Raw genomic sequence first — 24,065 nt, forward strand, 5'->3', positions numbered from 1 at the left:
TCTCTCTCTCTCTCTCTCTCTCTCTCTCTCTCTCTCTCTCTCTCTCTCTCTCTCTCTCTCTCTCTCTCTCTCTCTCTCTCCCCCCCCCCCTTCTTCTTCTTCTTCTTCTTCTTCCCCCCCCCCCCCCCCCCCCACACACACACACACACACACACTTGGTGGTTCAGTGGTAAAATGCCAGATTACAAATCCAAAGGTCTGGGTTCGATCTCCGGGCAGTCCTAGGATTTTTATCTATCACTTACACAATATTAATAGTAAAAGAAATAATGTAAATATATATGTCTATATCTCTAAAATAACATTTCCTCTTTTTGTAGGATGAAATATTTTCAGCAACACGTCGATTTGTTGTTCTGAAAGATTTAACAGTGCAGCTGGCAGACCTGCAGAATCAAGAATTTGAAGACAATGTCATGACTGTTAAATATGTGCCCATATTTGAGGCCCAGTTAGACGATGAAAACAAGACTGATATAACAAACACTTTTAACTCGAGAAATGTTTCTAGTATACTTGATGGGAACTCATCAGATGAGACAGATGATATTGATTATTACGCACATGAGAAAAAACGTGCTCGTAGTTCTTCAAGATCAAAAGGTAAAATTGTTTTGAAAATATTTGTATTTTTGTCGTAGGAGAGAAATTTTGTAAAGGAATCCTGTAAGGATACAACTTTTGAAATTGGCAGATTGTCTATCCATCAATGGCAAAGCACGAAACTATCTTGGCACCACTCATGACAAACTTCTGATTGTCATTGAAATCATTGTTCCTCTTTTTTATGAGGGCAAGTGTTGGGGAGGAGATGTTGCAAATAGTCACTCAGTTGTGACGTTTTATCATCTGAGTGCTCAGTGCCTGCAACAGTGATCTTTTTCTGTAATGGATGGAGGACTGTTACATTCATGAAGAAGGGGTTGCAGTAACAAGTCACTATTTATGTTGTCAAATTAATTTTTTATACTTTATTGATTTTGGATGCTTTCACTTATTAAATAGAAGACATATACTTACGTTATTCCATATAACAAGTAGTAGATCTAATACGTCTTCTCAACTCTCGCACAACCCTTTAAACTCATTTGTAAAGTACCTACAAACTGTACAAAACAGTATGCTAACATGTCTATAATCACAATAAAAGGAAGAAGAAAATGCAGGTATTAAGAACAAATATTAGAGCTAATACCTATTTTATGGTACTTCCAAGTGTGCACCATCCATATATGTGTACGAAAACACCACAGGTCGGTAAAGTTTGACATAAATAAATGACTGGGTGCTGCAGTTCATACCTTGATTGTGATTTCCCTGGTCAGTATAATTGTATTTCACTACATTCACTGTCCACAAGCTCCTTGTACAAGAAAGAGAATATTCATGCCTTCATCATTTGCCTTAACTTAGGTGACATGTGAGTGAAGTATGGGAAATATTGTATCTGTTTCCACGGATAAAATTTTTATATACTGGTATCAGACTTCCTGCCATTTTAGCACAACAAACTAACTATACTGCAAACAACACACCTTGACAAGTTGTGCTGTATTACTGAAGCTGCATATTTTTAGAATACACAAGTTTAAATCCAATATCCACCAAATGCTGAAATTAAGATGGCGGCTGCTCAATTTGCTGCTGACTGCCAGTCACAGTGAGCACAGCAGATGTGATCAGCTCAGCCAATCATAGCACGACTCCTTCCAAATTAATATTCATAGAGTATAGAAACAAGCAGAGCTTTGCCTTCATGTTTAATTTTGGTTGTCGCAAGTATTGGCTGATGCTTTTTCAGGGACGTGATTAGTCTCGGATGGTAGAGCAGAGCTTAAATTGCTCTGAGTGAAGCAATGACATTCCTTTTCGGTTTGCGAGAAATGTTTGGCTGTTTTTTCCCGAAGTATGAGGTCTGTTCAAAATATTCCACAGCATTTGTAATTTTTCGCCAATGGTGTATCGGAGCAAAATGTGTCTGGCACTTTTCACACGCCTGTGTTTAATGTGCAACTGCCAGAAGTTTCATTGTTGTATGTCTTAGTTATTGCTCAGTGCTGTAATAAGGAATGTTGTGTTGCACAGTTTGCGGATTTCAAGATGGCAGAGTTAGAGGAGCAACACATCTGCATTAAATTGTGTGTGAAACTTAAGGAAACCTCGCCAGAGACACATCAAATGATGCAGAAAGCCTACAGCGATGAGTGATTAAGCCACACTCACTCTTACGAATGGTTTACACAGTTTAAAAATGGTCAGATGCCCTTCGACGTCTGCCGACAACGCTCGTGTCGAGAACGTCGGTGAAATTGTACACGGCAATCGGAGACTGTCCGAGAGATCGTAGAAGGATGTAACATTTCAGTTGGATCGTGTGATGAAATCCTGACACGGCATCCTGGAATGCGTTATGTTGCTGCCAAGTTCATTCCACAGCTCTTGAGTCAAGACCGGAAAGACATCCATCTCACAACCTGTGAAGAGCTTTTGGATCGTGCCAGTGAGAACGAGATGTTTTAAGAAAACATAATTTCCGAAGTTGAAAACCTCATTGTAAGGACGAAGATTTGCAATGATAGACAAGATAAAAGAAAATTTGCAGAAACGTTTCATGCCATCCAGCAAGAGGCATACCGAGACTGCTTCCAGAAGTGGAAATGGCATTGGGAGTGGTTCATCAATTGTGGAGGAGAGTATTTTGAAGGAGACTGTATACAATAAGTGAAAGGTAAGTGTAGAAAAATTTTGTGGACAAGATTTCAGAATTTTTTGAACAGACCTCGTATGTCGTCGTTTGTATATCACAATTTTGAAGGGTATTGTTAGGTTTGGATGTAACAACACAGCTTAAATTGCTGGAAATGAAGCAGTGACATTTAAATTCTTCGTTGACACATTTACTTGGCTGCTGTTCTCTGAATACGTCCAATGTCCAGAGTGGAGTTAGGCTGTTTTTACTGAAAGAGTGTGGTATTTTTAATTTTTGCTATGTTAATTTTACTCATTCATAACTAGTTTCAGCCTTGCAGGCCATTCTCAAGTCATTTTGTGGTTCTGTACAAAATAGATATATTGTATTACTGTAAACCTAATTTAAACATATTTATCTGCAACAGAAAACTATGCATTGCATCTTTAAATTTGTGTTTTCTATTCATTGCTATCTTTTTGCTTGACAACTTGGCATTTACATAGGTATTATATTGATCAAAGAGTAAAGCTAAGCTTGGAATAAATGGAATAATAATTGCAAATCCTGTGACTATATGCTTATAGTTGAGGAAAGTTAAAAAATAGCAAGAAATAAGAGTAAAAAATAAAATAAACATAAATATTAAAGTATATAAAATAAATTGTGAGGTAAATGAATTTAAAAATCATTTACGTTCACATAATTACATTTCTATTCTTGGAGGTAATATAAAATATTCTATTTTGTACAGATCCACAAAATCACTTGAGAATGGGCTAGAAGGATGAAACTAATTGTGAACATATAAAATTACTATAGTGAATGTGGAAAATGGCACCTTCTTTTAACAAATCTATTGCTGTGTACCTGCTATAAAGAAAATGTTTCTTTTTATCTTGCGATTTCCAAGCACGGTTGAGGTTAGGTTGAAAGGCTGCAATTGGGTTATTAGTTGGTGAAGCCAACAAATGTGACAGCTAAAAAACCTGGATGTGCTGATAACTGTAGCTTGTTACATAGCAAAGAAATGTCTAATTTTGCTTGCTTGTCAAGAATATTCCGCTATTTTCCAAAATATATTGCACTTTATGAGGGTATGGATAGGCAGGAAACTAAGAGCACAACTTCAATTTGTGGAGACAACTAGTTGTAACTTAGCTTATAAATTTGTTTCAGGAAACTGTCAGTATTTAAGCAGAATTATAGCTTGTCATGGTTAGTTTGTAGCATATCCCTAGAGCTTGCTCCATATAAGTCAAATGTGATGCTATTGTGCATCCGAAGTCAATAACGTATCAAGCACTGTGACATATTGTGAAATTTGGGCCCATTTGAAGGCGAGTATCATGTCCCTAGTTTTTGTTCAGTCTTTAAAATGGAGTGCCTTGAGTGCCTTCTAGGTGAAGTTGGATTTTGTGGATTATAGTCATAATGGGTGAAGTACGATTTACTACCACAACCAATGGACTAAAGCAGGTGCCGTGTGCCATGTAATTTTTTACTGAACAAGGACTCTCCGTTTCTAGTGCTGATGGAGGGTGCAGAGTGGTAGTTGCATGCTAAATGTGTAATGCATGTTCAAACAGAATCCCAGGACCCGCACAAGGTTCGGTGTTTTGCGAGTGATGGTCGAAAAAATCTCTGACTTCTCTGCCATGTGTGTCTGCATGTGTTATCCAAAGATGGTGAGACTTCTCACAAATTTTGGAATGTGTTCGCATATGGTGACTGACTGTCTTCCTCCTGTCATGAACTGTGTATTGAGCAGGAGATAAATAATGCATAACAGTTGGGGGGGGGGGGGGGGGGGCACACGAGTAATGGTTGAAATAGACAAGGTAAAATATGGGAAAAGGAAACACAGCAAAGGCTGTGAAATCTTTGAAAATTAGATGTTTGGTAAAATTCAGTAAGGGTTGAAAAAATGCTTGCTTGAGCCTGTTGAATTTCAAACTAAACGAGACTTGATGAGAATAATCTAAGAAAAAATCCCCCTCTGAGATGACAATTGTTAGCAGCTGCTTCAGGTCATAAAATGCTCTAGGTATTAGAGGTCCAGCACCTTAAAGTGAACCATATTCTGAACTTTGTAGATCCAAAAGATCATTCTCTTCACACACAGAATGTGAAGAGAATGTTGTAAGATGTCAGAGGTAGCAACCCTTGATATGGCTGAAAGACCAAACGCTATGTGCATTACATAGCTGAGTATATGTTGCACTGAACATACCACTTGAAAGAAATATTACATCACTTTTTGTTGAAGTGGATAAAATTTACCTGCCCGGTGGAACTGTGATGCAACAATTCTTTCAAAGAATGCTGCATGCAAGGATGTCTAAGTAAGTCAGCAACATCACTTTCCTCACTAAGAAAGGTATGTTACAGCATCACTTTGCTTGGTATTGTACACTTTGTATGATACTTTGGGATATCTACTTTATTCATGTCTCATGCTCAAAACTTTTTGTCATTTGTGTGTTTGCACATTGAAAATGTGATGATATGATTGGCTGATTACATCACATGTAATGTCTGTGTTTTGATTGGCTGATGAGATCCATGCACTATGTTCTGGTTGTCTAACAAAAACACATCAGACACAGCAATCTCAGTTTCATGATTTCTGAAGCTATCATGCCATATTTGGTGGATTTAGTATTTATACTTCCATATTCTGAAAATAACCAGCTTCAGTGATACAGTGCACTGAAGATGTCTCAAAACATGTTTTTGTGTTTGTATGTTCCTCTTGTGTTTACTTCTTTAATTTGCCTTTGTCTAGCATTGGCAGTGTAAACAATTCCTCTTATGGTAATAAAATGCAGATAATATGATCTCTCTGGATGGAAACTGCTTAACAGAACTGTTGAAGCAAATGAAAGGCTCACAGTGTTCTGGAATCCCGAGGTCCTTCGTGTAGAAAATGAAATGAGATTTGGATAATGTGTTTTGGTGAACTACACAAAAGACACAGAACTTTATCCAAAAGTGACATGTAAGGACAGTACCACACATAATTTGTGAATGAAAGAGAACTGGTACAATTTAAAAACCTGAAGTTTTTCTGTCTGGTAATCAAGAATGTATAAATAAGTAAAGGAGACAATAGAAAAACAGAAAGAACAAGTAGTGAGCAAATGATGGCAACAGAAACTACAAGGAACACACAAATAGAAAATAAAAGACAAGTATTACAAGGCGAAAAAGGGGATTCAAGTATTAGAAATATTTGTGTAAATTGAGACCAAGCAGTTGAGGGAACTGGACATGACATAAACAGAGTTCTAACTTAGAACTGAGTGGAAGCTTAAACCAGAGGCTCTGATGATTCAGCAATGATCTCAAGTGAAGATTTCTTAACCTCTGTTATCAATCGGAGTATTGCAGGACTCTCCTAAGTAGATCAGTTGTGCACTACATGCAGTAAACAGCAACTTGGATGGCATATGCATTGGGACTTTTAAGGATACAGGCAACCACTACATAGGGTAAGTGATGAATTCCACGCTTAATCTGAGAAAAGTGTAGATCAGCCACATTAATCATAGAAGAGAATCTTTATTCTTACTGACCAAAAAGAGAAAATATTACCCGGCTTAACTGCAGATAAAGTCCCAGAATTAATTTCATTTTCTAAAGATAATAATGGTCATGTCATATTAGGGACAGAAAACTAACTGAATAGATATGAGATGCCATATTCGTATTGAAAATATACCACCAGGATAGGTATGATGCCAACAGTGCTGAAATATTTACTGCTGTAAAGAACTTGGTAATATAGACAAGTTATTACAAATTCTGAATGCAAAATTATCTGGAATGGTAAACATTGAAAATGGGTCAAACATTGTTATTAGATGCATTTGTAGATCACCTGTCTCAAGAGCAATATTGACAGAATGCATTGGAGAGAATTTGGAGCTTATCATGTGAAAACGTCCTGATTGTGCTGTTGTGACAGGATAGATTTCAACTTTCCACCATGTAAATGGGGAAAGTCACAGGACTAAGACTGGTATCAGGGATAGCTTTGAACGCCTGTGAAGATTGCTTTGGGTAGATAGAGAATGGAGTTGTGTGCACAGTCTTCACAACACAAACATACTTGAACCAGTTAAAATAGAGGAAGGAGTCAGTAACAGTAATGCTGGTACAGTGTTAATAACTATAGATCTTAAGGCATATTAAGGAAGATAGGAAAATATTTTCTGTTGTGACAGGAAACATTACAGATTACAGTGATCAACCACATTTTTGTTACAAAGAATGCAGATGGTGGTCTTTGCATAGTCACTGTTGCCAAATTTGAAAATGAAATAAATTTTGGCTATCATGGTCAGTATTCTTTCGATGTTCTGCCCTCTGTCTATTGAAATCCTTGAAGACACTGCTTATTGGTTACTCTTCTCTGCCCTAACTTATACAGTGTTGAAAAGTAATCATAATATTTACAAAGAATTACCACACATGACCCTCAGTTCAGAAATTACATCCAGCACTAGGATCTCAGCATTGAGAATTCTGACAGCTGTGGGACGTGACTAATTTTTGTTCTAAGTTCTTGAAGATTTTTGTTTCATGTTAATTCAGAAGAAGAAATGACACACACCTGTGTAAATAATGCAAAATCTTTTTAAAATATGCAGATTAAAATCCTAGATTGAGACCACTGAAATTCCTTTGATAACTAGTTTCAGCTCATTGACGAGCCATCTTCAGGTCAATAAAACTTTTGCTACTTGATCCCATGTATACCAGCTGCCAGGCATTCTTTTTGTTGTACCTCTGAAGAGTTAACTTGGAAATTATAAAAGTGGAAACAATACTCTCATAAAAAAGTTACAAATTTTATTTCTGGTGTAAGGTTAATCTACATCTACATCTACATCCATACTCCGCAAGCCACCTGAGGGTATGTGGTGGAGGGTACCTTGAGTACCTCTGTCGGTTCTCCCTTCTATTCCAGTCTCGTATTGTTCGTGGAAAGAAAGATTGCCGATATGCTTCTTTGTGGGCTCTAACCTCTCTGATTTTATAATCACGGTCTCTTCGCGAGATATACGTAGGAGGGAGCAATATACTGCTTAACTCTTCGGTGAAGGTATGTTCTCGAAACTTCAACAAAAGGCCGTACTGAGCTGCTGAGCGTCACTCCTGCAGAGTCTTCCACTGGAGTTTATATATCATCTCTGTAACGCTTTCGCGATTACTAAATGATCCTGTAACGAAGCGTGCTGCTCTCCGTTGGAGCTTCTCTATCTCTTCTATCAACCCTACCTGGTACGCATCCCACACTGCCGAGCAGTATTCACGCAGTGGATGAACAAGTGTACTGTAACCTTTGTTTTCAGATTGCATTTCCTTAGGATTCTTCCAATGAATCTCAGTCTGGTATCTGCTTTACCGACGATCAACTTTACATGATCATTCCATTTAAAATCACTCCTAATGTGTACTCCCAGATAATTATTTATGGAATTAACTGCTTCCAGTTGCTGACCTGCTATTTTGAAACTAAATCATAAGGGACCTATCTTTCTATGTGTTCACAGCACATTACACTTGTCTACATTGAGATTCGATTGCCATTCTCTGCACCATGCATCAATTCGCTGGGGGGGGGGGGGGGGGGGGGGATGTTATGAGTCATTCTTAACTAGAGCAACTGTCAGAGAGAGGCTAAGATTCCAGTTTCAGATCCCTGTCTGGCACCTCGTTTTAGCCTACCACAAAGTATCAAATCAGCGTACAGTCCACTGTGAAAATTCATTCTAGAGCACTCGAGTATTTGAAAGTAAAATTTTGACAGTCTAACTGATGAAAAATTCGAAGAAATTTTTGTGTTATGAGATTCCAGTAAACAGATCAAAATCAACAACTCAGTTGTTCAGTTATCAAACTGACATTGAAATTTAAGATGACAGACAGAGGACTGAAATACTGCATTTTGTCTTTCAAAATTGTTAGACTGTCATCGTCATCATCATCATCATCATTTAAGACTGATAATGCCTTTCAGTGTTCAGTGTGGAGCATAGCCCCTTTATAAAATTCCTCCACGATCCCCTATTCAGTGCCAACATTGGTGCCTCTTCTGATGTTAAACCTATTACTTCAAAATCATTCTTCACTGAATCCAGGTACCTTCTTCTTGGTCTGCCACGACTCCTCCTACCCTCTACTGCTGAACCCATGAGTCTCTTGGGTAACCTTGCTTCTCCCATGCATGTAACATGACCCCACCATCTAAGCCTGTTCGCCCTGACTGCTACATCTAGAGTTCATTCCCAGTTTTTCTTTGATTTCCTCATTGTGGACACCCTCCTGCCATTGTTCCCATCTACTAGTACCTGCAATTATCCTAGCTACTTTCATATCCGTAACCTCAACCTTGTTGATAAGGTAACCTGAATCAACCAAGCTTTCGCTCCCATACAACAAAGTTGGTCGAAAGATTGAATGGTGCACAGATAACTTAGTCTTGGTACGGACTTCCTTCTTGCAGAAGAGAGTAGATTGTAGCCGAGCACTCTCTGCAATAGCTTTGCTACACCTCGCTTCCAGTTCTTTCACTATGTTGCCATCCTGTGAGAATATGCATCCTAAGTACTTGAAACCGTCCACCTGTTCTAACTTTGTTCCTCCTATTTGGCACTCAATCCGTTTATATCTCTTTCCCACTGACATTACTTTCGTTTTGGAGATGCTAATCTTCATACCATAGTCCTTACATTTCTGATCTAGCTCTGAAATATTACTTTGCAAACTTTCAATTGAATCTGCCATCACAACTAAGTCATCCGCATATGCAAGACTGCTTATTATGTGTTCACATATCTTAATCTCACCCTGCCAGTCTATTGTTTTCAACATATGATCCATAAATAATATGAACAACAGTGGAGACAGGTTGCAGCCTTGTCTTACCCCTGAAACTACTCTGAACCATGAACTCAATTTACCGTCAACTCTAACTGTTGCCTGACTATCCATATAAAGACCTTTAATTGCTTGCAAAAGTTTGCCTCCTATTCCATAATCTCATAGAACAGACAATAACTTCCTGCTAGGAACACGGTCATATGCCTTTTCTAGATCTATAAAGCATAGATACAATTCCCTGTTCCATTCATAACACTTCTCCATAATTTGGTATAAGCTAAAGATCTGGGCCTCACAACCTCTAAGAGGCCTAAACCCACACTGATTTTCATCCAATTGGTCCTAAACTAATACTCGCACTTTCCTTTCAACAATACCTGAGAAGATTTTACCCACAACGCTGATTAAAGATATACCTCTGTAGGTGTTACAGTGTTTTCTGTTTCCATTTTTAAAGATTGGTGTGATTACTGCATTTGTCCAGATTGATGGAACCTGTCCCAACTCCCATGCCATTTCAATTATCCTGTGTAGCGTTTAAGACCTGACATTCCACTGTATTTGATGAGTTCCGACTTAATTTCATCCACCTCAGCTGCTTTATTGCACTGCAATCTATTGACCATTTTCTCCACTTCTTCAAATGTGATGCTATTTCCATCATCATTCCTATCCCATTCTGCCTCGAAATCTGAAACATTACTGATTGTATTTTCAGCTACATTGAGCAACTCTTCAAAATATTCCCTTCATCTGCCCAAGGCATCCACAGGATTCACCAGCAGTTTTCCTGACCTGTCCAAAATACTTGTCCATTTCCTTCTTACCTCCCTTTCAAAGACTGCTAATTACACTCCAGAATGGTTTTCCAGCAGCTTGACCCATAGTCTCCAACCTGTTTCCAGTCTTCCCAAGATTCCTTCTTGGATGCTCCAATTATCTGTTTGGCTTTGTTTCTTTCTTCAACATAACTTTCTCAGTCTACCTGAGTTCTAGTATGTAGCCATTTTTGATACGCCTTCTTTTTCCTTTTACAGGCTGCTTTGACTGTGTCATTCCACCAAGCTGTTTGCTTCATCCTACTTTTACACACTACTGTTCCAAGACATTCTTTAGCCACTTCTAGTACTGTGTCCCTGTACCTTGTTCATTCCTTTTCCAATGACTGTAATTGACTACATTCAACTAACTGGTACCTTTCTGAGATCGCTGTTATGTACTTGTGCCTGATTTCCTTATCCTGAAGTTTCTCCACTCTTATCCTCCTGCATATGGACCTGACCTCCTGCACTTTCGGCCTCACAATCCCAATTTCACTGCAGATTAAATAATGATCAGTGTCATCAAAGAATCCCCTGAATACACGTGTGTCCCTCACAGCCTTCCTGAATTCCTGATCTGTTATTATATAGTCAATGACAGATCTGCTTCCCCTGCCTTCCCAAGTATATCAGTGAATGTTCTTATGTTTAAAAAAGGAGTTTGTGATTACTAAGCCCATACTGGCACAGAAATCCAAGAGTTGCTTCCCGTTCCTGTTGGCCTCCATATCCTCTCCAAATTTACCCATAACCTTTTCATACCCTTCTGTTCGATTTCCAATCCTGGCATTAAAATCACCCACACTGTCCTTGTCTTTGTCCTTTACTGTAACAACTACATCACTGAGTGCCTCATAAAAACTATCCATCTTATCTTGATCTGTCCCTTCATAATGCGAATACACTGACACAATCCTAATTTTCTTGCTAGACACTGTCAAATGTATCCACATCAGTCGTTCGTTTACATACCTTATTGCAACTACGCTGGATTCCATTTCTTTCGTGATGTAAAGCCCTACACCCCATTGTGCTATTCCTGCTTTGACTCCTGACAGGTAGACCTTGTATTCTCGCACTTCCTCTTCTTTCTCACCTCTTACCCGAATGTCACTAACAGCTAAAACGTCCAAGGCCATCTTACTTGCAGCCTCTGCCAGCTCTATCTTCTTCCCTGAGTAGCCCCATTGATATTAATAGCTCCCCACCTCATTACCATTTGTTTGCCAAGTCGTATCTTAGGAGTCCTTGGTTTGTCAGAGGTGGGACTCCGTCACCTCCAAAGGGCCGAGGCATTTTACTCTGATTGTTGCCAGCATCATATTTAAAGTACCAGGGAAGCAGGTTGCTAGCCTTACTTGCCCCGAGTCCCAATGGGTTTTACCCCTAACGGCTGAGGGACTAACCGGTGGATTTGGTAGTCTTTGCCGTATGGGCACAAAGGTGGCCACGACTCAGAATATGTCCGAGATGCCCAGCCTTATTCCAAAGTAACTGGTATCTGTGTAAAATAGAATTGTGGTCCCTCATTTCAATCATCCCACAAATGCTGAAATGACAGATATTGAGATAGTTGATCATGAAACAGAATATTAATTAAAATTGCTGAATACAGAAAAGGTATCTGGAACTGATAAGATACTTGTACAGTTCTGTTCAGATTATGTAAATGAAACACAGTTCTGTTCAGATTATATAAAAGAAAATGTTCTCCTTGCAGCAGTTTTTCATAGGTTCAGAATGACTGGAAAAAGGCAAAGGTCATTCCTGTTTTCAAGGAAGGTCACTGAACTGATGCACATCATCATCAACCTGTATCACAGATGTTCAGTCTGTTGTAGAATAATGGAACACATTTATGCTTACATATTGTGAGATTTTTGAGGAATGAAAATCTCCTGCGCAGGAATTAACATAGATTTGACAAACAGGGATCATGTAATAGTTCGTTTGTCTTGCTCATCTGAGAGATTCACAGGGCCATAGAAAACATCACACAGGTTGATGTCACATTCCTTGACTTTGGAAAGGCATTTGTTACAATTATCTGTCACTTATTGAACATATTTGGAACATATGCTATAAATGTAACTTCAGCAGTGCCCTGAGGGAGAGTTAGCACCGTTACCGTTAATTATACATAGGTTGGAACTTAAATAGTGGAAACACTGGTGTGGAGGCACTAGGCAATGGAATCTAATATTGTTGCTGATAGCACACATTGTTGACATACCTAGCTCACCTCCAAGGAAATGGACTCGCCCGTCCCACATCACCAACATGCGCACAATCGAGGGAAACACAGTCACATGTGAGCGAGCGGTCTAACGTAATGGTGTCACTATGTTTTCCAACCGGGAACAACGGAGTTTGATCAAGATTGAATATGTCAGATGTCCTACAGCACGACACTGTCATCAAGGTCTTCAAGAGGCATGCGGGGAATCGGCATTGCCATACAGAACAGTGGCACATTGGGTAAAAGCTTTCGACGAAGCTTGGCAAACTTTGGCAGACATGCATCGAGCAGGTCATCCTAGCGTCTCTGAAGAAGTAGTGTGTGCTGTTGTCGTGTTAGTGGACAGTGATTGACGCCATACAATTCGTGAGCTCGCCCACGAAACCAGATTAGCGCATATGACTGTGCTTCGCATCCTGAAGGAATGCCTGGGCATGTGACTTGACGGAAATGCAGAAATGGATGCGTTACAAAGCTGCTCAGATGCACTTGGAGCACTATGAGTGTGAAGGAGGGGCTTCTCTATGCTGTATCATAATACTGGGTGAGACATGGGCCACATTGTACGAGCCAAAACCAAAACACTGATCCAATGAATGGCGACATTACAGGTAACTGCGAAAGTCGGAAGTGCAACAGGGCCCCAGTATGATGAAAGTTATGGTGATTCTCATGTATGACTGTGATGCACATTACATTCCTCCACGGCAGACTGTCAGTGCACAGTATTACTGTTTGTTTTTGGAGCATCACCTGCGACCAGCTTTGTGAAAGAAGGAGCGACACTTTCTGCACAACCCACCCATCATTTTGCACGATAATGCGTGGGCGCATACAGCGCAGGCTGTGGCTGCTCTGTCCGGTCGATGGGACTTGGGAGTACTGTACCATCCACCATACTCCCCAGATTTAAGTCCTTGTGACTATGATTTGATTCCAAAGATAAAGGAACCACTTCATGGCATTCATTTCAGAACTGTTCCAGAGATTCGACGGACAGTAGATTGATCCATTCGCACCAGCAACAGAACAGGCTCTGCTAATGGTATACTACGCCTTCCACATTGCTGGCAATGGGTTCTACACAATGCTGGTGACTACTTTGAAGAACAGTAACAAGAGCAAACATGTAACTCTTTTTTTGTCGGTTGCAAGTAAATAGTTGCCACTATTTAAGTTCCAACCTTCGTACATATGTTCTGGTGGATAACGTCTGAAACTCTTAAGTCAACTAATAGATAATGCTGTTGTATATAGAAATAATGCAATGCCAGAAAACTACAGATCATCGATTCTTGGTGCAGGGATGCAGGGACAGGCAGTTGACTGTCAATGCAAATAAATATAATATTTTGGGTATAAATAGGTGGAAAGACCCATTACCTTTCCCTTTCTCCATTGGTGATAAATCGCCAGAAATATAATAAATGTAAAATTTCTGGTAGTAACCATCTGGAGAAATGTAAAGTGAAATGACCACATAAAACTGGTTGTAGAGAAACCACATTCCAGCCTGAAGCTGATTGCAAGAATCCTGAACAAATGTAATTCATCTGTTAAAAGTGGCCTACAAAAGATTCATTTGAACAGTTCTTGAGTATTGCTCACATATGGACCTTTAACATGTCGGATAAGGATATAAATATTAAAGGTGTGTCTCATCACAGATTTGCATAGGAAGTGAGAGAGCATTATGGAGATAGTCATCAGATTCCAGTGTCAGATCTCCTGTGGAGACTTGCCAACAGTCATTCTTCACATGTGTTATTTGTGAGTGGAACAGGAAAGATGGAAATGATAGTACGAGTAGTATCCGGTGTACACTGTGCCACACTTGCATATAGTACATAATTTAGATAGAAAAAGATCTGCAATTGAAGTGTTGCTGACCTATTTCCTAACCTCATAAAAGACAGAAAAAGACAGCATACAAAAATAAAATACTATAGGTAGCGAAGTTATTTAAGATAACTGCAGGTGTACAATCAGAAAATGGGAAAATTATAGGTAATATCAAACAGTGGAAAATCCAGGATGGAATATAACAATATAATGAAAAGGATGGTTGCTACTCACCATATAGTGGAGATGATGACTCGCAGAAAGGCACAACAAAAGACTGTCAGAAAGTTAACTTTCAGCCAACAAGGCCTTTGTCAAAAATATCAGGTGTACCAGTATGAAGTGAGCGTGTTTTTTTTTTTTTTTTGTGTGTGAAAATGAAACACTAATTTTGAATTAAAAAGTAAAAAAATTTTATTCAAACTACTGACCATTGATTTGTATACATTTTGACCACCTTTCTGGCAATTTGTGGACACCACGGCAATAGAAATGTTAGTCTTTTGAAGCAAACCAATCAGACACCCAATTTTCGACTTCTTTGTAGGAATCAAAGTGTTCCTCAGCCAATGCGTGTCCCATTGATGGAAACAAGTAGTAGTTGGAAGGGGCCAAGTCTGGTGAATACGGCAGGTGGGGTAGCAGCTCTCAGCCAAGCGTTTTGATTGCATCCTGCTTTGTGTGCAGGTGCATGTCGTGTAAAAAAATTACTTTGCCATGTCTTCTGGCCCGTTCTGGTCTTTTTTTGATCAATACATAGTTCAGATTGATCATTTGTTGTCTGTAGCGGTTAGTATTCACAGTTTCACTGGGTTTTAGAAGCTCATGATACACCACACCTTTCTGATCCCACCAAACACAGAGCATTGTCTTCTTGCCGAATCGATCTGGTTTTGCAGTCAATGTTGATGGTTGTCCCGTATTAACGCATGATTTTTCCCATTTAGGATTCTTAAAATAAATCCATTTTTCATCACCAGTAACAATTCAATGCAAAATTTATTTTATTTCATGTCTTTGAAGCAAAATTTGACAAATGGTTTTTCGGTTTTCCATCTGTCTTTCATTCAATTCATGTAGCACCCATTTTTCACACTTTTGGATATTTCCCATAGCTTTCAAACAATCAGAAATTGTTTGTTGTGCAACATTTAGCATTGCTGCCATTTGATTATGACTCAAAGTATCATCTTCATCCAATATTGCTTGCAATTCGGCATCTTCGAACTTTTTTGGTTGTCTTCCACATTCTTCATTTCTTACATCAAAATCATTATTTTGGAACCATTGAAACCATATTTTGCATGTTGCTTCTGATAGTTTTTCAAATGAAAACAAAAAAAATAATGATTTCCGTAAATCATCACTTTCCGGTACAAAATTCGACATTCTTTACACGATGAAAACATATGATGTTTTTTGTTCTATGACTTGATGTTTACTAAATATCTTTGACAGATGTCATACCAACCAAACCAAAAAAAATTAAGGCTCATTCACAACAAATGTTCCCTATCGACACATTTGTATCTTAATGCTCATTTCATACCGGGACACACACACACACACACACACACGCGCGCGCGAGACCAAATTAGTGATGTGCAGTTGGTTGCATAGTGCAACATTACCGCCTTCTGTCCAAACTGTACAAAGTTTTCCCTAGAATTCTGACTACCACATTGAGCTCTGCAGTTGACATGGCTCAGCCCATTGAGCAAGCTGAGTTCCGCACAGGATTTAGTACAGTTCACCATATCCTCACTCTACCTGAAACAAATAGTAGAACACCTACCCCTTTGCCTTGCCTTTATAAATTTTGAAGATACATTAAATTTGATCAATCATCCTGCTCTGTTTGAGGCTCTTACCAGAATAAGGAGTAAAACAGGTACATATTAAATCTTATATAACATATGCAATACCTCTACAGCATGTATGAATGTTGTTGAAGAAGTTAATGAAATTCTCATTGAAAAGCGTGTAAAACAAGAAGACTCTATCTCTGAAACTATTTTCAGCAGTCCTAGAAAGGCTGTGTCTGAGTTTAAATGGTGTTGTTCTGGGCAGATAATATAGAACAACTTTCAGATATTAATTAGTGAACTGGCTTTAGTCTGCTCTGAAGTTAGTCTAATAATGAATTACGATAAAGCCAAGATCATGATAAATGAATGGACACTGGAGGGAAATATGTATTGGATGTACACAATTGCAGAAGTTTGGAGAATATATCTGTTTGAGTCAACTTTAAAATATGAAAGGTTACTTAAAACCAAAATTATTTTAACGTATTAAATTTGCCTGGAAAGCTTACAGAAGATACTTGTCAGTTTTCATGTGTAAGACGTCAGTTGAGTTGAAGAAAATGGTTTTTGATCAGTGTGTACTACCAGTAATAACTTATGGCTTTGAGACATGACCATTGTGTTCAGAGTCAGAAAATTCATAGTAAATCAAAGAGGAACGGAAAGATTAACGTCGGGCTATACGAAGAAAGGCAGAAGAAAGCAGGTGTCCAACAAATGCCAGTGACATAATGGAAAGAGTAAATACCTTGAAATGTCAGGCAATAGGAAGGTTGTGATCAAGTGTATAATGGAAAACAAAAACCATTATTTATTTAAGGAATGGAATTGTAGCAAGTGGAGTTAGTCCACCTCACTTCGTCGTAAAATATATTGTAGAAAGTATTTCTTGGGTAGTCAGAATAAGAGGGTATGCTTCATGTTTAATGTAGCTGAAGAGTATACCATAAATGAGAGGTAATTCAGTATCACTGCAAAAGCACTGAGTTAAAAAATTGCTGAAAGAAAGAATTATATTTTCCAAGGAATTTTAACAGATGATATTGTTGTGATTTTGCCATCATGCATTTGAGTAAATGACCAGAGACTAATGGTCCTTTAATATAAGGAAGTCTAAAAGTAAGAAACCAATGAAGAACTCATCCAAAATGTAGGCAGTCAGGGCTCCATGATTGTATAGCTCCTCTAATGATAATATTTCAGGGGTAGATAGTTATTTATTTGGGTAAAGACAATTAATGTGAGCAGGAAGAGTGATGAAAGTTGGTATGTAGCTGGACAATTGAGGATGGAAAAATGTTTGCTAGCATGTAAGCCATCTACATAGGAATATTGATAAAGAGCATTATTTCATCAACAGTTGTCAGCAGTAGGGGAGGGAGAGAGAACTCTCACTACGTGGCCATTCTAATTTAAGTTTTCCAGCTAATTACAAAAAACATCCTCAAAAAAGGTCGAAGTCAATTTCATTCTCCACTCTTACTCGTCCCATCTTCCTCTTGTGACTCAATGTTGATAATGATACGTACTTAACAATTTCACTTGTACAGTAAAATTTTTCAATCTGGTTTAGATTGTCACACCCATTTTTACTGTCGCTACAAAAACATTAAACTCAAGATTATTGATGTTAATGTGCAAAATCTACTACTTTAATCAAACTGGTAGAATGGTTATGAATAATGGCGAAGCCACCACTTTTCACAAAGATTTTTACAAAAAGTTAATAATGTAAAATAGTATCTGAAGTTGTCAAACTGTAAAAGTGTAGGATTAATATTTGGTATAAAAGAGTTAAGTCATCTTAATAATTACTGTGCATAGATTTCAGGGGTATAAATTACTAGATGATTTGCTGTGCTTATTTATTCAACTATGGTGTCCATAGTTGCATATAAATATCATGACCCCACATCTCTCATGTTCTACCCTGTGAGTTGCTAAAAGGAACTTGTTAAACTTCGGTTACACGATAAATCAGTCTACTCAAAAAGCCATAAATTCAACTAAATACCTAGATATTACATTACGAACAACATAAATTGGAAGGAACACACAGAAAATGTTGTGGGGAAGGCTAACCAAAGAGTGCGTTGTATTGGCAGGACACTTAGAAAATGTAACAGACCTACTAAGGAGACTGCCTACACTATCTTGTCAGTCCTCTTTTAGAATACTGCTGCATGGTGTGGGATCCTCACCAGATAGGACTGATGGAGTACATTGAAAAAGTTCAAAGAAGGGCAGCATGTTTTGTATTATCGCGAAATATGGGAGAGTGTGCCACAGAAACGATACAGGATTTGAGTTGGACATCATTAAAAAAGAAAGACATTTTTCATTGCCACGGAATCTTCTCACGAAATTCCAATTGCCAACTTTCTCCTCCAAATGCAAAAATATTTTGTTGCCACCAACCTACATAGGGAGAAATGATCACCACGATAAAATAAGGGAAATCAGAGCTCGTACGGAAAGATATATGTGTTCATTCTTTCCATGCACTATATGAGATTGGAATAATAGAGAATTGTGAAGTTGGTTCGATGAAACCTCTGCCGGGCACTTAAATGCGATTTGCAGAGTATCCATGTAGATGTAAATTTCAAGTTTTGCATTTTGAAGCAGAATTCATGCTTATATTCGCATTTATCGCAAAATAGGTGACAAATTGAGGGAGTGAGCAGGCCAATCAAGGATTTATACTTTCCTTAAGATGTGTAAGTGTGCACTGCAGTGTGGAATCTTGCATTGGTCCTCTGGAATATGCCATTTTGCTACCCTGTCCACAAAGGGTTTGACAACAAGATTTACCATTCTTGCCTTTTATTGGAGAACATTCAGCCTCCTTTAAACAATTACCATATCAGTCACATCCAAAAGTAGGAGAAGTGTGGCATATGGTCTAAAGACACACTGGCAGCCAAGGTGCTTGCTATGTGACACTTTCCAGATTTTTGGTGATCCTACTGCATCAGTAATTGTTCAACAATCACCATCCTCCCTGGAGCACCTAAGAACAGTTTCCCTCTGCAGTACACAGTTGTACTCATTAAGCAGTTATCAGATGATCAAGTAGATGGACTTCCATTCAAGTTCTTTGACACCAACATTTCATTGTAGGACTTCATGAACTACATACAATTCTATGAATTTCATCTCACAAATTTGCTGAAAGAGAAATGCCATTTCAATCACTTCAAACCAAAGGCTCTTCATGTAAGTTTTGTCCTAAGTCTTTTTTCCCATTTACCAGTACATCAGAATATTACCACTTTCATTGCAACAGTATATATACTAGCCAGACTGTTTCCATTCCAGACCGCAAGAGACTATGTAAGAGTCCAGAGTCACCTAAAGCTGCTACCATCAGTTCCGTTTGCAGTATGGCAGTGTCATACATCTGTCGTTTAAAACCTCGCCCAGGAAGCCTCAATCTAGAAAAATGTGTTGAGAAAGGAGTACCCCCAGGCCCATTACTTGGACGTCTGAAATCTGGTGAAGATGTTGAATTAGAGGATGGATCAGTTGTAAAGTCAGCTGAAGTGTGCTTTCCGGATGACCCAGGACCTATTTTTCTTGGTGAGTACATACAACAAATAATTCTGTGTCATTTTGATGCAAATTAAAATAGTTTCATGATGCTGTTGATGAGTATGATATTCAAGACAGAAACTAAGGAATATAAATACTAAGGACGTCATATATGGTGGATAAGATCCTTTTGTGTGTGTAATAGAACGAGAGAGAGATTTTTGTATTGACATATAACGTAATGTATATTTGTAAGCGAATACTGTCTTTCTGTAAAACATTATTTGACATATCCATAATGTATGTCAAAACTAAAAGCTGTCTCAGGGATATTAACATGTTTTGTATGTTTATTACATTTGGCAGAGCATTATGATAGCTAAAGCAACAGAACAGATAAAATATTGAAATCTGGGAAATTGCAAATTATAGTTGCAAAAGGGCATGCTTACCAGCAAGAGTGAGAGGTGTAGAGTAAAAGTGTGGTGCCTGTAACCTGTACAGTTGAAAGTTTAGCCTTCATGTTGGAAGAGCCGATTCATTTGTATACAACAAGAATGTTATTTTGACATATGGTTTCATTTGGTGGTATTTTTACATGTGAGTTGAGTAACTATAATATAAAGAATGTTGTTGTTGTGGCATCATTCCAGAGACTGGTTTGATGCAGCTCTCCACATTACTCTATCGTGTGCAAGCCTCTTCATTTCAGAGTAACTACTGCAAACTACATCCATCTGAATCTGCTTACAGTACTCATCTCGTGGTCTCCCTCAATGACTTTTACCCCCACACTTCCCTCCAGTGCTAAACTGGTGACCCTTTGATGCTGCAGAATGTGTCCTACCAACTGACCCTTTCTTCTAGTCAAGTTGCTCCACAAATTATTCATCTCCACAGTTCTGTTCATTACCCCCTCAATAGTTATGTGATCTACCCATCTAATCTTCAGCATTCTTCTGTAGCACCACATTTCTATTCTCTTCTTGTCTACATTGTTATCCTCAATGTTTCACTTCCATACCTGTCTACAGCCCATAAAAATTCTTTGAGAAAAGACTTCCTAACACTTAAATCTATCTCAGTGCTTCTCTTCTTCAGAAACATCATCAGCTATTTTGCTGCCCAAACAGCATAACTCATCTACTACTTTAAGTGTCTCATTCATAATCTAATTTCGTCAGCATCAACTGATTTAATTTGGCTACATTCCATTATCCTCATTTTGCTTGTGTTGATGCTCATCTTATACCCTCGTTTCAAGACACTGTCCATTCCGTTCAACTGCTCTTTGCTGTCTCTGACAGACTTAGTGTCATTGACAAACCGCAAAACTTTTATTTCTTCTCACTGAAATTTAATTCATACTCCAAATTTTTCTTTTGTTGCCTTTAATGCTTTCTCAGTATGCAGATTGAATAAAATCGGAGATCGGCTACAATCCTACCCTGTCTCAATCTCTTCTCAATCACTGCTTCCCTTTCGTGCCCTTTGACTCTTACAACTGCCATCTGGTTTGTGCACAAATTGTAAATAGCTTTTTGCTCCATGTATTTTACCCTGCCATCTTTAGAATTTGAGAGAGAGTATTCCAGTCGACATTGTCAAAAGCTTTCTCAGGATGTATATGTCCGGGGACAACCAGCACGTCTGGGAACAACCTGGGAATGTTTTTATCCAGAAGAAAACCAGGAAAAACTCAGGAATTTCTTTAGAATTCTGGAAATTTTTCATTGTTTTACTTTTCAGTTAAATTTTTGTAGTTTTGATTGGTAAGAACTGATACTCCAACAAAGAATTTTACTTAAGCCCACTGCTGCAGATTAATACTGCAGCAATAAAGCATAAAGAAGGAGACACAAATAAATAAAATTTAAGTTGCAAAGGAAATGCGCCATTTACAACAACAAAACACAGTGCTCTCATGAGTGTCTGCCAACAGCAAAAAGTGCCATAACAACAAATTGCTTCCAAAGCGTGTAACTTCAAAACAGTTTACATTAGCTTCATGCGTGGGCTGATGCGCATGAGTAGTTGAGTCGTGTATGAGCAGTACCTTCTCCTGCTTCTGGCTACTTGAAGTGTGGCTGTTAGGTGTATCAGCAGTAGCAACAAGCAGCCGAAAGCTATTCCCGTGTGGGCCCGGGGGTTACAATAGTCCTGAGGTATTCCTGCGTGTCGTATGAGGTGACTAAAAGGATTCTCCAAGTTTTTGGCCAAATCAGTTATGGTCCCTTTGGCTGGCTGGCTCTGAGCACTATGGGACTTAACATCTATGGTCATCAGTCCCCTAGAACTTAGAACTACTTAAACCTAACTAACCTAAGGACATCACATTACACCCAACCATCACGAGGCAGAGAAAATCCCTAACCCCACCGGGAATCGAACCCAGGAACCCGGCCGTGGGTAGCTTGAACGCTACCACACGACCACCGGGCTATGGTCCCTTTGCAGGGTTTGACCTACACCTCTTTCAGAATTATCCAAAGTGTGGGCCATTTGGGGATGAAGACCTTACGTGGTGCACCATACATCCAGTGAGCAATTAGACCATCTACACATCATATCGTCCTGGATCTGCACCTCCACCTGCAATCCAATCATCCGTGCAAGGGCACCTTACAGGGTACATCATCGCCTTCCCTAGTCGATTACCATCTTTCACCCTAAGACAATATTAGATTTCTCGGCACCCAAAGTCCAGCACAGTAGCCAGCCCATTGCGGTGGGGCCATCGTCTACCCATTTGGTGGTAGCCCCCTGACACACAGGAATTGCACTATTGCTCTGCTGATGCCAGAGCTCCAAACTCTCCATGTATGCCAAGGAGTATATGCCCATCATCTTGGGGCATCAGGACTCCCGGCGAAGACCATCATGCCAGGTGGCCTTTGCTGTGGCTGGGTGGTGTCCGTGGGGAGAGCCCCTGATCAGAGTGGGTGGCATCAGGGTGGATGACCCGTAATGAAGTGGACTAAGTCATCTTTTGTTGGGGACCGAATGGCCGCAGCAGTCTTTAAGAAAGGGAAAGTTGGTTACAATGCTGACAGGTATGACACTAAATTGTTCCCCTCCCTAGCAAAAACATGGGAGGAATGTAGGACTACAGAACACAGCGATCCGTATTTGCCTCCATACTTAGTGTGCAGCAGAACTGACGGGAACTCCTTTCAGGATATGAAGCCTCTGTTTTTTTGTTGAGCACCTGGAGGATATGTTTGGGGAAGTGACAGCACTGTCCAAAATGCGCAATGGGTTGGTTTTGATTCAGACAGCATCCCCAACCAGTCCCGGGTGTTACTTGCCTGTGTGAAGCTGGGTGATATTCCTGTTTCGATCACTCCCCATAAAAGCCTCAACATGGTCCAGGGAATTACTTTTCATCGCAACCTCCTGTTGCAGACTGATGACAAGCTATGCGCCCATTTGGGATGGTAGGACATTCACTTCAGCGCATCTTTAGGGGGCGTAAAGACAATAGGGCTGCACTGGTGCTTTCACCTTAGCCTTTGCAGGGGATTCGTAACCTGAAAAGGTCAAGGTGATGGTATACCGATGTGACGTCAAACCTTACCTCCCTCCCCCTATACGGTGCTGTAAGTGCTGGAAAATGGGGCACGTGCCCTCCCGATGCAATTCCAGCACCATATGTAGAGACTGCAGACGTTCGCTTCATCTGAATACTCCATGTGCGCCTCCTCCCGCCTGTGTCAGCTGTGGAGAGCACCACTCCCCCTGCTTGCCGGACTGCCCAGTACTCCAAAAGGAGCGGAAAACTATGGGGTACAGGACCCTGGACAGGCTGTTTTACCTTGAGACTAAACTAAAATTCCAAAGATTGAACCCCGTTCGAATGCTATCTGCTTATGCTGCCACTATAACGGCGTCACTATCGATGATACCATTATGCCCCTCACCTAAGCTTCCTCCAGTGGACTCTCAGGGCTACCCATCTTCCTCACCCTCTCTAGCTGGCTGGGGGAATGTCTTCTTCTGTTGCTCCCAAAGCTTCTACTTTGGCCACATCCCTCCCCCTCTCCCCTTTCTGGAGAAGAAACTGCTAGTCGAAGAGCTTCACGTTCTTCCTTCTCATCATCAGCAGGATTTCCTTCCAGTGAGCCAGGTAGGAACTTTGTGAACGATAAGCCTCCATTGGTTTCTGTCCTGGTATAGCTTTTACCCTCCCCACTACACCCCATGTTACTCCTCTCCTCTTGAGATCTTCTTTAACCTGGTCT

General features: G+C 39.5%; 1 protein-coding gene across 1 annotated transcript in view; it reads left to right on the plus strand.

The window, feature by feature from the left end:
* The window catches only part of LOC126335572 (ribonuclease Z, mitochondrial), a 108,908-nt gene that overhangs the window by 37,670 nt on the left and 47,173 nt on the right, over positions 1-24,065 (plus strand). Inside the window, exons 3-4 of the mRNA XM_049999001.1 lie at positions 321-603; positions 19,612-19,872. Coding sequence (XP_049854958.1) covers positions 321-603; positions 19,612-19,872 — 544 coding nt within the window. The remainder of the gene's footprint in view (positions 1-320; positions 604-19,611; positions 19,873-24,065) is intronic.

This window comes from Schistocerca gregaria, chromosome 2 (assembly GCF_023897955.1).
Source record: "Schistocerca gregaria isolate iqSchGreg1 chromosome 2, iqSchGreg1.2, whole genome shotgun sequence".
NCBI lineage: Eukaryota > Metazoa > Arthropoda > Insecta > Orthoptera > Acrididae > Schistocerca > Schistocerca gregaria.